This window comes from Bradysia coprophila, unplaced genomic scaffold (genome assembly GCF_014529535.1).
Source record: "Bradysia coprophila strain Holo2 unplaced genomic scaffold, BU_Bcop_v1 contig_350, whole genome shotgun sequence".
Classification (NCBI taxonomy): domain Eukaryota; kingdom Metazoa; phylum Arthropoda; class Insecta; order Diptera; family Sciaridae; genus Bradysia; species Bradysia coprophila.
In genome coordinates this window covers 9,252,189-9,263,883 of record NW_023503608.1, presented here as the reverse complement: position 1 = coordinate 9,263,883, position 11,695 = coordinate 9,252,189, and the positions used below count along the sequence as shown (strand labels likewise).

The window sequence follows — 11,695 nt, the reverse complement described above, 5'->3', positions numbered from 1 at the left end:
GAGTTAATTGAGTCATCGTTTGATATATGTGTGTATTTTCGTATGTAATTTTTTTTTGTTTTGTAATTTAATTTTCTCGTGAGAACAATGAATAAAAATAATTTTTTAAACCCACAACAATCAAGAATAGTAAAATGTAAAAAAAAGAAAATAATGAGAAACAAGGAAACGTGTTAATAGTCATCACAATCGTTGTAAAATGTTCGGTGTTAACTTAAGATACTTAAAAGCTTACTAACTAAGACTGTGACACCGTATGTATATTGATTTTACACATCACTTACAGTTGTTTTTTATTATTGAATTTAATTTAATTTAAATTATTGTCAGATTTTTGAAATAAATATTTTCGTAAAATTGAAATTTGATTTCTCTTTCTGCTCTTATTCAAACAGTTAGAAAATTAAGGAGATGGACTGGACAGAGTAACATAACAACGATAGAATACTTCCATCAGACTCAAGTTTTGATGAATTCCGAAAATTGGAAAATGTCGTTCCACAAAAATGTATTCCCACGGTCGTCTAAGTCCTCTAAGACTCGTTTTTCATCAGAAGGCTGCAGTGCCAATATTCGCCAAAATATTTTCACGATTTTTCTCAAATTTTCGTGAATTTTCGCAAAACGGTTTTTGTGGAAATTTGAGAAAATGACGAAATTTTGAGAAAATTTCTGAAAATATTTTCGCGAATATAGGCACTGGAAGGCTGATATCGGAATAAAATGATCAAAAATCAACGTTGATAAAGGAAAATTTAACATCGCTTACTGGTCATTGTGAGGCAACGAATGAATACAATGGAAGATTTAACCACGTTTGTTGGTATCAAACATCTTAAAAAATAAAGTAAAAGATTCATGTCTAAAAACATGTATAAAAATTATGTATAAGGTTTGAAATGAATATCTTAAAATGAAGTAAAGGATCTGATAGCTGTTTCAATAGCGACCCCGCGTATGATGACACTTTGATCACTACATTTTTATTAGTTCTATTGAGTTTTATCCTTTTCAAGGATGTTGTAACTCGACAAACGTTGTTGCTGTTCGACATCATGAATATGTTTTTCGTGATCACAAACCACAGAAATAAGTTCCTTTCATGGGAATCAAAACAATGAAAACTGGTTCTTCAATTAAGTTTTTGTTTATTTTTTTCACGGTTGAAAAGAAAATTCATTTAAATTTCAATTTGTGTGACTATAAACTATGGGCTATGTATGAGCTATTAAAAAGTTAAAAAGAAATTGATTGAAACCGATAAGTCGACCAAAATGAAGTTTTAGGTAGTCAGAATTTCGAGAATTCACATGGAATATAATAGTAGTTGCTGTCTGTTGAACAGACTGTGTTTATCAGGTTTATCAGCAACGTTTGCTCATTTTTTTTTTAAATCGTCGAAACTTATTTTTATATGGTGCAATTGCGGTTGAAGTGGCTTCAGTGTTTGAGCAATAAACTCGAATTATATTAAGAAGTTTGTGTTGAATGTTCGCAGATCACTACATGCTAAAATATGAACCTTATTCTAAGAAAAAATGTTACCTCAATTTATAAACTTAGTAAGAGCCAGGGCCATATCTAGACATTATTTTCAGGGTGAGCTGAGCTCTTCTGAACTTGAGAAAAGCCCATTTTTATAGTATCGTTTGTGTCTTCTTGAATAATTTATCAAGAGTTACGACCGTTCGAATGTAAGGTTTTAAGTGAAAACCTTCAGTGTATTTTGGTTCAAAATCAATACGAGAAACTGTCATTTGAAGCAGTTTTGCTTGCAAAATGAATTCGAGAAAATTTTCAGTGTACTTTGGTCGAAAATAAATATGAGAAAATTTTCAGTTTTGGAAAGATTGAGTGTGTTCTAGAATTTCCAGGGTGAACCCAGCTCACCTTCGCTTCCAAGTCGCACGGCCCTGGTAGGAACTCCAGCTCTATAAGGAAACTAAATGATCTGAACTGAGCTAAAGAATTGGTAGGAATTTTTTTTCAAAGGTTTGTAAGCCTCGTTAGGAAAATAACTATTAATTTGATAAATTATAGATATTTCAAAATTTTAAGGTTCAAAAAACATTTAAAACTTGAGTCAGAAGTCTCGACGCAACGATTTTACATTAACTAATTTTAAGGTGATGTCTGATGGTTTCCTCAGAATGAAGAAAAGAAGAAAGATTTCAAATAGTAATAAAGACTCCGTTTGACTCAGCTAAAAACTTTGAGACTCAAAGGGTCCGCTTTTATATTTCTCTTGATGTACGGCTCCTGTTCACTCTGTTGTCATAAGATTGCAAAACAAAACAAATTACAAAATCGTTACGTTCTAATCCACATGATTGTATCTAATTTAGAGTGTCAATAAATTTTGTTTGCTCTATGAAAATGACACAAAACTGTCTTACTACTAGACTTATTAAAAAAAATGTCTTCAATTGTTAGTTTGATTGATGTATTGTAGTCTCGCCCACGTTTTCAATTTGGTATATAATAGACATTGATAATTGTGCGTTTGTGCTATTGATCTAAGAATCATGCAGCGTTTAGTTATCTTAAACCATTGCTGTATAATAAATCGTTTGTGTATTTATTGATTTTTTCACGTGCTCGCCTACAATGGATCGATTACAATACCGAAATGGGGATATAATTGACGTCATACCGACTATAGTAAATGAAGATTTCAAATTTTTGAGTTAATATCACATAAAATCGAAGAATGTTTCAGCGATAATTCCTTGAAAAAAAGAAATATTTTTTTTGGAAAAATCTTTTCCCAAGAATGTCCCCTGAGTACAGTTAGTGCTTCTAAAAATAAAAATTTTTAATTTTTAATACAGTCAAAGGCAGTCAATTTTCAGCATAAATTAGCTTCAGCTGTTTTTCAGCTGATCCATACAAACAATCACAACCGTTTATACGTCTTTATACGGTTTTACCACTATCATGCGCGTGCATGTAGCAGCTTCAACCGTATGAACAAGGAAAACCAGGTTTGATTGTATGTGTGGATCAGCTGAAAAACAGCTGAAGCAAATTTATGCTGAAAATTGACTGCCTTTGACTGTAAATCCCGGGCGAAAATAAGAGTCTTAAATGTTCGAAAAACGTAGTCTCACGTCTCAAAAGACAATAGAGATGAGACCGTGAGACTACGCATTTCGAACATTTGAGACTTTCGTTTTTCACTAGGATGAACTACCCGTGTCTTTCTTTCAACAATAACAAATCTGAATGCTCTTTTCATTGCTATATTTTCCGGTCGTGTATATTATTACGTAATGTCTTTCATCTCAACTACACATCATGCGGTCGACTATTCACATGCGGTTCAACTATTTACATTGTTTTTCATGTGATCGAGCTAGAAAATTAATTTATTTAATTTAGCAGGAGGTGCCAGCGAGTTTCACCTTTTCCACGTTAAATGTAAATCCATTGGACAATGGTGTATGGGTAAATGTGTATGAAAATGATGGGACCGTATTTGATTGTACCTGTGCCATATATTGTACCATCCCAATTAATCAATTTGAATTTGACCATTCATCGAAAGTTATATTGAAAATGCGAGGAGTGTGTGTGAACGATAAACGTAACTTAAAAATGAAATGCTGCTGTGTGGTTGATATTAGATCAATCAACGATTTTTTTTTACAAAATTTCGTGTGGCAGTCAGTTGTCGATAATCGCTTCAGTATAAAAGCTCGTTCGGGACAACCGCAGAATATCTCGGGACTATTTTTTATAATTTTGAAGTTAAAGGCTGTTAACGGTCCGTTATAGCAAGAAATCAATTAAATTTTCGATTGAATCACATAAGGTCAGTTGAAAATATTTTTTCATTTTTATTTTCTCAACCGTTCAATCAATTGTTTTTACCAATTATAAAACATTGGAAAAAATTTTATGAAGTCGAGAATTCGCTAGTCGTAATGTTTTCAATCGAAGTAAGTCTTTTCTAACAAGATTTCGTTGAAATCGGAAAATGGGAAGCGACTCCTAAAAAGCCTATAACGACTGCATTCTTCACATATGTTTACAAGTGTTATTGAGTGAATAATTGAGCAGATTGGTATTTCAATTTTACGCCTATAGTCCGTCTGTTAACAATTTAGTATTCGAAAATATATTGCCATATTAACGGCTAATATTCCATCGACGGTCAACAATCTCTTTCCAACTATCTTTCCCTCGCGTCAGACGAGACTTGTGAATGTCGGACCATTACAAAATATTGGCTTAAGCTCTTGAGTGCGGCCATATAAATCAATTGCTGAAATAGGTGCTCTAAAATCGAAATCAAATATTTGTTGCCAATTGTTCCTTTCATTGTCTTTTTTATTGTGTATTTAAGTGAGTGTACAGCAATTACCCGTAAATCTTATCTCAAGTCCGCGATTAATGAAAAAACATTCCATCAAAATCAACAATATTAATTGGTGTAATCAAACGTTATACATCTACGCTTACATTTATCATGATAAGCAGTGTGTCGTATTGCTACCTGTCTTTCAGTTTGAAAAGTTGAAATGTTGCAGCTTTAAAATAAAGCCCGTCATTGTTGTGATAAAGAAAGAAAGCCATTTGGAATATCTGGAATGATAAATGATAAATTCATTTAATGTCCATGGTATCCACTGCACATAATATAATGATAGTGAGCTTGTGTTGAGTTTGCGAAATGCAACTGGGATGTACTTCATGATTTCAACTGTGAGTGAGTCTGAATGTTTGTACTCGACTAGGACACTGTGTGAAAGGATTTGTTTCTGGTTGAAGTCCTGGCTTCCACATAAATAGACTTTTAAATTAATGTATAGCCGTTTATCAACCATTCGATAGTTCTGGTACATCGACGATAGTATTGTACCTCATTCACTCACTGTACAATGATAAAAACTAACGCTCATATCTTGTCTATCTAGTCATGGTGTGATACCTTTTACTATCAATGCAACTGTAACGGTTTTTTTTTGTCAAGACCTGCTATAATTCTTGGTAATAAAATTGTCACATCAAGGTCGCTAATCTGACACCAAATTTTATCAAAAAAAAACTTAAACTGACTGTTTGATATGATGCTTATACCCAATTCGCTATCAATAGTGTGATCAACATGTCGGACAAATGTCTATGCGAGCACGCATCTAATCAGTCGTTCATTGATAAATGTATCCGCTCCTTCCCTTAACATTCATTCACAAAATAATTTCATTAAAATTAAACGAGCCTCTCTGACTGTTGATGTGAACGCTTTTCAGCGTTGAAAATGTTAAGCCCAATCGATCCAGGTGAACGGCCTAATTCTACTCAACCAACATCACGTAAAGTGAGCATACAGACCGATCCGGCCTATGAAGCTCGCTTGAGCCATGACAATGTAGGAAACGATTTTCATTCGCGCAGGAAGATATCACAGGTATAAAACGAAGTTTTCAAGTATGACTAACTATTTGAACGATCCTCCAAAAATAAACCATTGTTATAGACTTCGAATCCAGACCTTGGTCCAATACGAAAGAAGAGTATACTTGTACAATCAACAACGCCACCCGCACAACAAACGGATATTGAATCAACGAAAAGCTTCAATATGGGTAAGTTGCAGAAAATTGTATTTATTCTTTGAACATTTCCGGTGGTTACTGGCAAGGCAAGACTAGCCTGAAAATTGCATTTCAATATTTTAGATCGGTTGAATGGAGATGCACACACTCGAAACTACATAAACCAGCGATTGCGAAGACAACAACAACAACAACCGAATCCGGCAGCCAACATACAGGAATCGTGGATCTTCGCACTGTGTATGAAATGCAGAGTTGAGGATAGCACACCATCTTGGGAACCGAAATACTGGCAAAAATTGTTCCCATATCCATTGTGCCCCTCGTATCGACAATTTGCTAATTTTGTCGCTATAGTCCTAATCGGTGAGTTGAAGTCAGATGTTCAATATTTCCTTAGTCACAATGGGAACTATCCAAATATAAATTCTCGCGATTGCTTTTCCGTTTCAGGTGTCTTAACATGGATAACAGCATACGTGATACTAGGTAACATAGTCTAAGAATCATACCTCAAAATGCTGTCATACAATTTGTTTAACAAAAATAGGTGAAATGGCTGCGCCTGGGGGACAACTATTCAGTTTGGTCGTGCTATCGATTGCTGCAAATTTCGGTGGTTGGTTAATTTCATTAACAACTCTACCTCGATTGGTAGGCATGTTGGCAGTGGGAATATTGTTTCAGGTAAAAAAAGTAAAAAATCAGAAATTGAAACAGCGTTACTCACCTATCCATCGATCCCCTGTTCAAACGATTTCAGAATCTAGGGTGGGTTAATGTGGAAGGTGAATTCAGTCATGTAACCGCAGAAATTCGAAAATTTGCTTTGACGATAATATTGACCCGTGCTGGTCTAGAAATTGATCCGGAGGCGTTTAAGAAAGTGTACAAGACCATACTGAAATTGGGTCTTGTGCCATGGACTGTTGAATGTTGTGTTGTTGCAGTCATGTCCCATTTCTTGTTTGATTTCCCCTTAACTTGGGCGTTCGCTCTTGGTGCTATCATGGCTGCTGTAGCACCTGCAGTTGTGGTGCCATGTTTATTCCGGCTGCGAAAGAAAGGCTACGGTGTCGCCAAAGGCATACCAACATGTATACGTATGTTATACTCATTCTTTTTGTGTCTTCACACACTCCTATGTTGAGTGGTAAATTTTTCAGTTGCTGTTGCTGGAATTGATGACGCAACTTCGGTGGCCGTGTTCGGCATAATTGCTAGCATGGTATTCGGTACAGGTAGTTTGCCTTATCAAATATCACAAGCACCGGTCTGTATACTTGGAGGATTGGCATTTGGCGTTTTCTGGGGACAGCTTCTGAGGATAGTGCCAGAAAAGGGTGACACGTATTTGGTGCCGATTCGAATACTGATGCTATTAGCTGGAGGGGCATTAGTGGTTTTTGGCAGCGAGAAAATTGGTTATGAAGGAGCCGGCCCACTCGGTGTTGTCTTTGCTGCACTTGTAAGCAACCATTATTGGTGCCAACAAGGTTTGTTCGTCTGATGTTCCAGCGACAATTTTGCTCACTTTTTTTAATTTTCAAAAGGATGGGAAGTTGATGATAATCCGGTTGCGACAGGATTCGAAATATTTTGGATGATTTTCGAACCAATTTTGTTCGGTCTAACTGGAACTGTTGTGAAGGTACCGTATGAATTCCAGACTCTGGATCTTTATTTTGTTCCGTTGGCACTCAAAAACGAGCCAATGTCTTTTAATTTTCAGATAAACGAACTAGATCCAAGTGTGGTAGCGTATGGCATTGCTATAATTTCTTCTGGAGTAATAATTCGTATCTTAGCCACGATTGGTATTGCATTCGGCGACAACTTGAACACCAAAGAAAAGGTGATCATCAATCTTTATCCCGAATGGATCCCCTTCTTATTAAAATATTATTCCTCACCAGCTGTTCGTTTCATTATCGTGGATGGCGAAAGCGATTGTACAGGCCGCTTTAGGACCAGTTTTCCTGAAACGTCTAGAAGAGAATCCCGACGCTACAGAAGAAGAGAAACACTTGGCCAAGACTATGTCAATGATTTGTGTGTTGAGCATTATTCTGACAGCTCCGCTTGGTGCCTTGTTGATCGCCATATCCGGAACAAAGTTGCTGACGAAAACTGCACCACTTCAACCCTCACACTTACGCAGAGGTTTGATGCTACTAATAATATAAAATACGTTGCGAAAATTACCGATTTCCTTTTATTGGATACTCAGGTTCAGGTTGGACACGTCGACCTTCTTTGTATGATTTGAGCATCAAAGATGCTGACGAAGAAGATCGAATCAGGCACCCAGAACTGCGGGTTGATAAACAAACAGCGGCAAATACGAACACGAATCAAGGTCGACCACTGCCGATTTATACTGTTGAAGAGTAGAGGATGGTTGATTACTCACTGGCTAATCCTTTCGTTATTTTAAGTAGCTGTGAGCGATATATTTAATATTATTGTTGGGTGTCTTTAAGTGAAGATTAAACTTGAACTGAAAATGAAAACTTCAACAAAAATGACATAGGCACCGTCATACCAAAAAAGCCACTTTTCCGATTAATTTTATTTTATTGGAATGATTCAGAAATTGTAATAAAAAATCAATTAAGAAGATCAACCGATGAGTCAAAATTAGGTAAGTTCGACGAAGCATAACCTAACGACAGATCCACATCGGCCAGTCCCAACTCGAAGAGCAAATCTTTTTCCCCATCCGAACTCTTTTCCATCGACAAATCGCTGAAGCCAGGGATCAACTGATCGCCATTTGTTTCATCTCCGTGAGATTCGTTCGGTTCAACGCCCTCTTCGACACTGTCGTCATCAATACCTTCTTCGAATTGAACTGGTGCCACGGATTTGTATTGGAATGCACTGTCCTTTAAATCAACTTCCACCGGGAACAAATGCTGGTGTTCTTGCAGCCGATCGATCAAATCTTTGCTCAATGCCGCCAGTCCGCTGATGAATCGTTTCAGTTGACAGGTCAAATCCCGCGCATGCTTACTTTCAAGCAATTCCATCTTCTCCAGGACGTCGCTACGCAGGCCAGCGAATTTCGTCCGTGCCTCTTGACGACATCGCAATATTAAGCGATATTCGTAGTTCCCTGTCTCCACTCGATAAATCGGTTCCTGTAGTGCAGTGAAACTGTGCTCTTCGTCATCCATTTCCTTAACCTTCAAGCAATACGAAAGGTAGGCGAATTTAGCATCTGCATAACGTCGAATGGTAAGCTTAGTGTCAGGGATGGCTTTAAATAGGTACGTGCCCAAGTCAGCCAGTACTGGCTTAATGGCTTTGAGCATCTTAACACCATCTTTTTCCATGTTTCGATGCATCTCACCAAATAATCGGAACGCTTCTGACGCTCTGGGTTGGGGCTCACGAACACTTATCGATGAAAAACAGTTGCCGAACGCCTGGTATGTTTGGATGAGATCGAAATGAGCTTTGAGCATGCTGAGGATTCGAAGAAAAGAAATTTGAATCAAATTTATCGTATTAGCTAAAATCAGGTTCAGAATTACCGCTTGGCATGATCGACCAGTCCTTTATACATTTGTTCAGTGCCCTGCAATTCTTGCAATCGTTTAACCAGCGAATCATTACATAAAATTGCTCTAGACAACCCCAACGAATCGGCCGTACTACTGGACAGTCCTTCAACGAATCGATGCTTTATTTTCTTCAGCGCTATGTCCAAGGTTTCTCCCTCTTTCGGATCAGCGTGCAATTTGTTGTAACTGATGATAACTTCGTCGCTGGTCGCTTGAATCTATAGAGAAATTTGGATCATAATAACGTCAATGGGAAAGATTTTCCTTTCTTCACAAACCATTTTGGCAACAGAAACTTTTGTTTTCCCCTTAACCGACACACCATTGACTGCCAGAAGTTCATCGCCACTTTGAAGAGTGCCTTCTTTGGCTGCCGGTGTTCCGTCAAACACCTGAATGAGCGAGTGAGAGAATAAGGAAGTTATAAGCAAAGAGAATGGTTACTCGGCATAGTAGCATTACCTGAACAATGTACAAGCAAGGGCAATATGGTGCGCCACCTCCAATTGAAATTCCTATCAAATTCGTCTGGTCTTTTTTGATGACAACTTTTCCAGATGTTACAGTCATTCCCCTGCAACGTAAAACATTTTCAGTTTATAGAAAACTTGTTGTGTTACAGTAGCACAATAACATTGAATCTTCATATAAATGACATCTTGGATAGTGATAACACTGTGGCATTGCTCCATAGCCGATGGGCCACATCGTAAATTAAATAAACAAAAAGAAAATTCACAAAATAAAAATTGATAAGAAATTACCATCACTCAACAACTAGTCAATAACAACGTCAAAAAAAAACAACAATCAAAGTAAAATCAAAGGCAACTTATAAAAAGAAGAAGCGATTAACAGTAACACACTAGGAATCCATTTCGCTAACATTTTGTCCTCTTCAAGGAAGTAATCATCTTCGTATTCGTCTTGTTGAGCCATTCTTTGAATATTGGCGATGGATTTTATCAACAAAACGAAATTGTACTTTCTGTTTATGTGTTTTCATCAATATGACACAATAATGATTAATGCAGTGCTGCCAGTGTGTCAGGAGTTACATCCAACTTGATGCTTCCATCACTAGAGGCGCCCTGAACAGTTACTTTTGAAAAGGTGCCCGAAAAGGTAAAACCATTGTGTCTTATGTTACCGTTCAGTAAATTCGAGGTATATTTGATGCGAAAAATGTAGCTCTTTTATTTCACATTATTTATAAATAAAATAATTTTACCAAGTTCTTGGAAGGTGGAATTGTACCAAGAATCGATGCAACATTTATTTCATATTTTCATCCTAAATACATTAAATTTATAAGTAAAATATTTCACTTAAGTTTGTGTCGGAGGTACCGTTCCCATGATAGATCTCTTCGGTTGACGATTGGCAGTGCGATCGCATACCAAAATTTGTGTGCAATCCAAACAGAGCCAACTTCGCAAAGAGCAATGAAAGTATAAACCAGGTATGGTCCGTTCATGCAAACCTCATGAGAGGTGAGTTTGTTTATATGAAATCGCTATGTCCTCCGCTCCATACACAGTTTGACATTCGACCATACCTTATGTTGACGTTCATTGGCAAAGAGGGGAAGTTTTTGAAATATTTTTTAGGAAAACAGTTAACATAGAAAATGGAAAATGGAAAATTGAATTAAACATTTTTAGTAATCGTGAAATATTTATATTTGAAGTCAAACAAAATAAAAGCGTTGATTTGTTCGAAAAAATGTCTAAAAATTGTTGCTGCATTTTCATGAATTTAAATAATATTCCGCTTTTGCGAGGTTGGCTATGGTTAGTTTGCACACAAAATCGTCAAAGTAATCCATTGCACTGTGCTGAGCTGTCATCAGTTTCGCAAACCGAGGAGATCTATAGATGCAGCACTACCCTTTTGGACAGCTACACTTATGCTCTGTGTCAGATATGCTAGGGCGCGTACAGAAATTCTATTTTTTCGTCGCCCACTGAACAACTGCCTTTGGAATATAAACAAAATTTAATTAATTGTTTTTCACTATTTAAACACAATGTCATCAATCAAAATAATTATTTTTTATCAATAAGAAAATCGAAAACTTTTTTACATCAGAAATGTCAAGTTTCACTGACAAGTTAATTCTTCACGGACAAAATCGGCTGTGGAGAATCTAACCTCACTGTTAACTTTGACAGTATTAACTGAGCGACAAAAGTTAGCGTGAGTGAATGAAATACAATTCTTGTACGAGCGTCTATTGAACGTTTTCCGTTTGTTGCCTTCGCAATTTTTATTATACTTTTTTCATTGAAATATCGTAGACTAAAAAGCAATTTATTGACGGGGAACATTTTAATTTTTAAAGATCAACACTCTAGAATAATTTTGTATATCGATTAACACTTATGTATGAAACAAGGTGAATTGTTGATACATTTCTCGGCTTCGCCTCGGGTCCACAATTTCACATCTAGTGATAAAATATTTCTCTTATGTGCTTCTTTCGTCATTTACTATTATTATAAATAAACAATTTTTTTACGACGTACTATCAATATTTTGACTTGAAAGTAGGCATTGATAACG

At 36.4% G+C, this 11,695-nt stretch overlaps 2 protein-coding genes across 5 annotated transcripts; one reads left to right on the top strand and one right to left on the bottom strand.

Annotated features, from left to right (window-relative positions):
- The first annotated feature begins 3,665 nt into the window (after nt 1-3,665).
- On the top strand, nt 3,666-8,086 carry LOC119080693 (sodium/hydrogen exchanger 9B2-like). Of its 2 annotated transcripts, none has more exons than XM_037189140.1 (12): nt 3,666-3,814; nt 5,256-5,413; nt 5,483-5,591; nt 5,685-5,927; nt 6,015-6,050; nt 6,112-6,248; nt 6,325-6,664; nt 6,728-7,057; nt 7,115-7,212; nt 7,294-7,416; nt 7,478-7,724; nt 7,792-8,086. In XM_037189140.1, the coding sequence occupies exons 2-12, from the start codon at nt 5,264-5,266 to the stop codon at nt 7,953-7,955; spliced, it is 1,977 nt and encodes a 658-aa protein (XP_037045035.1). In that variant the 5' UTR covers nt 3,666-3,814; nt 5,256-5,263; the 3' UTR covers nt 7,956-8,086. The 2 variants fall into 2 exon arrangements, with proteins under 2 accessions (XP_037045035.1, XP_037045036.1); XM_037189141.1 differs by lacking the exon at nt 3,666-3,814 and adding an exon at nt 4,971-4,992.
- A 32-nt stretch (nt 8,087-8,118) lies between these two features.
- Nucleotides 8,119-10,179, bottom strand: LOC119080719 (PRKCA-binding protein). 3 transcript variants are annotated; one of them, XM_037189205.1, is made up of 5 exons: nt 9,895-10,179; nt 9,593-9,704; nt 9,409-9,522; nt 9,101-9,348; nt 8,119-9,032 (listed from the first exon to the last, which is right to left on the bottom strand). In XM_037189205.1, exons 2-5 carry the CDS (start codon nt 9,698-9,700, stop codon nt 8,171-8,173), a joined length of 1,332 nt encoding a protein of 443 aa, XP_037045100.1. In that variant the 5' UTR covers nt 9,701-9,704; nt 9,895-10,179; the 3' UTR covers nt 8,119-8,170. The 3 variants fall into 3 exon arrangements, with proteins under 3 accessions (XP_037045100.1, XP_037045099.1, XP_037045098.1); XM_037189204.1 differs by having other exon boundaries at nt 10,017-10,145; XM_037189203.1 differs by having other exon boundaries at nt 9,765-9,895.
- Nucleotides 10,180-11,695: the final 1,516 nt, after the last annotated feature.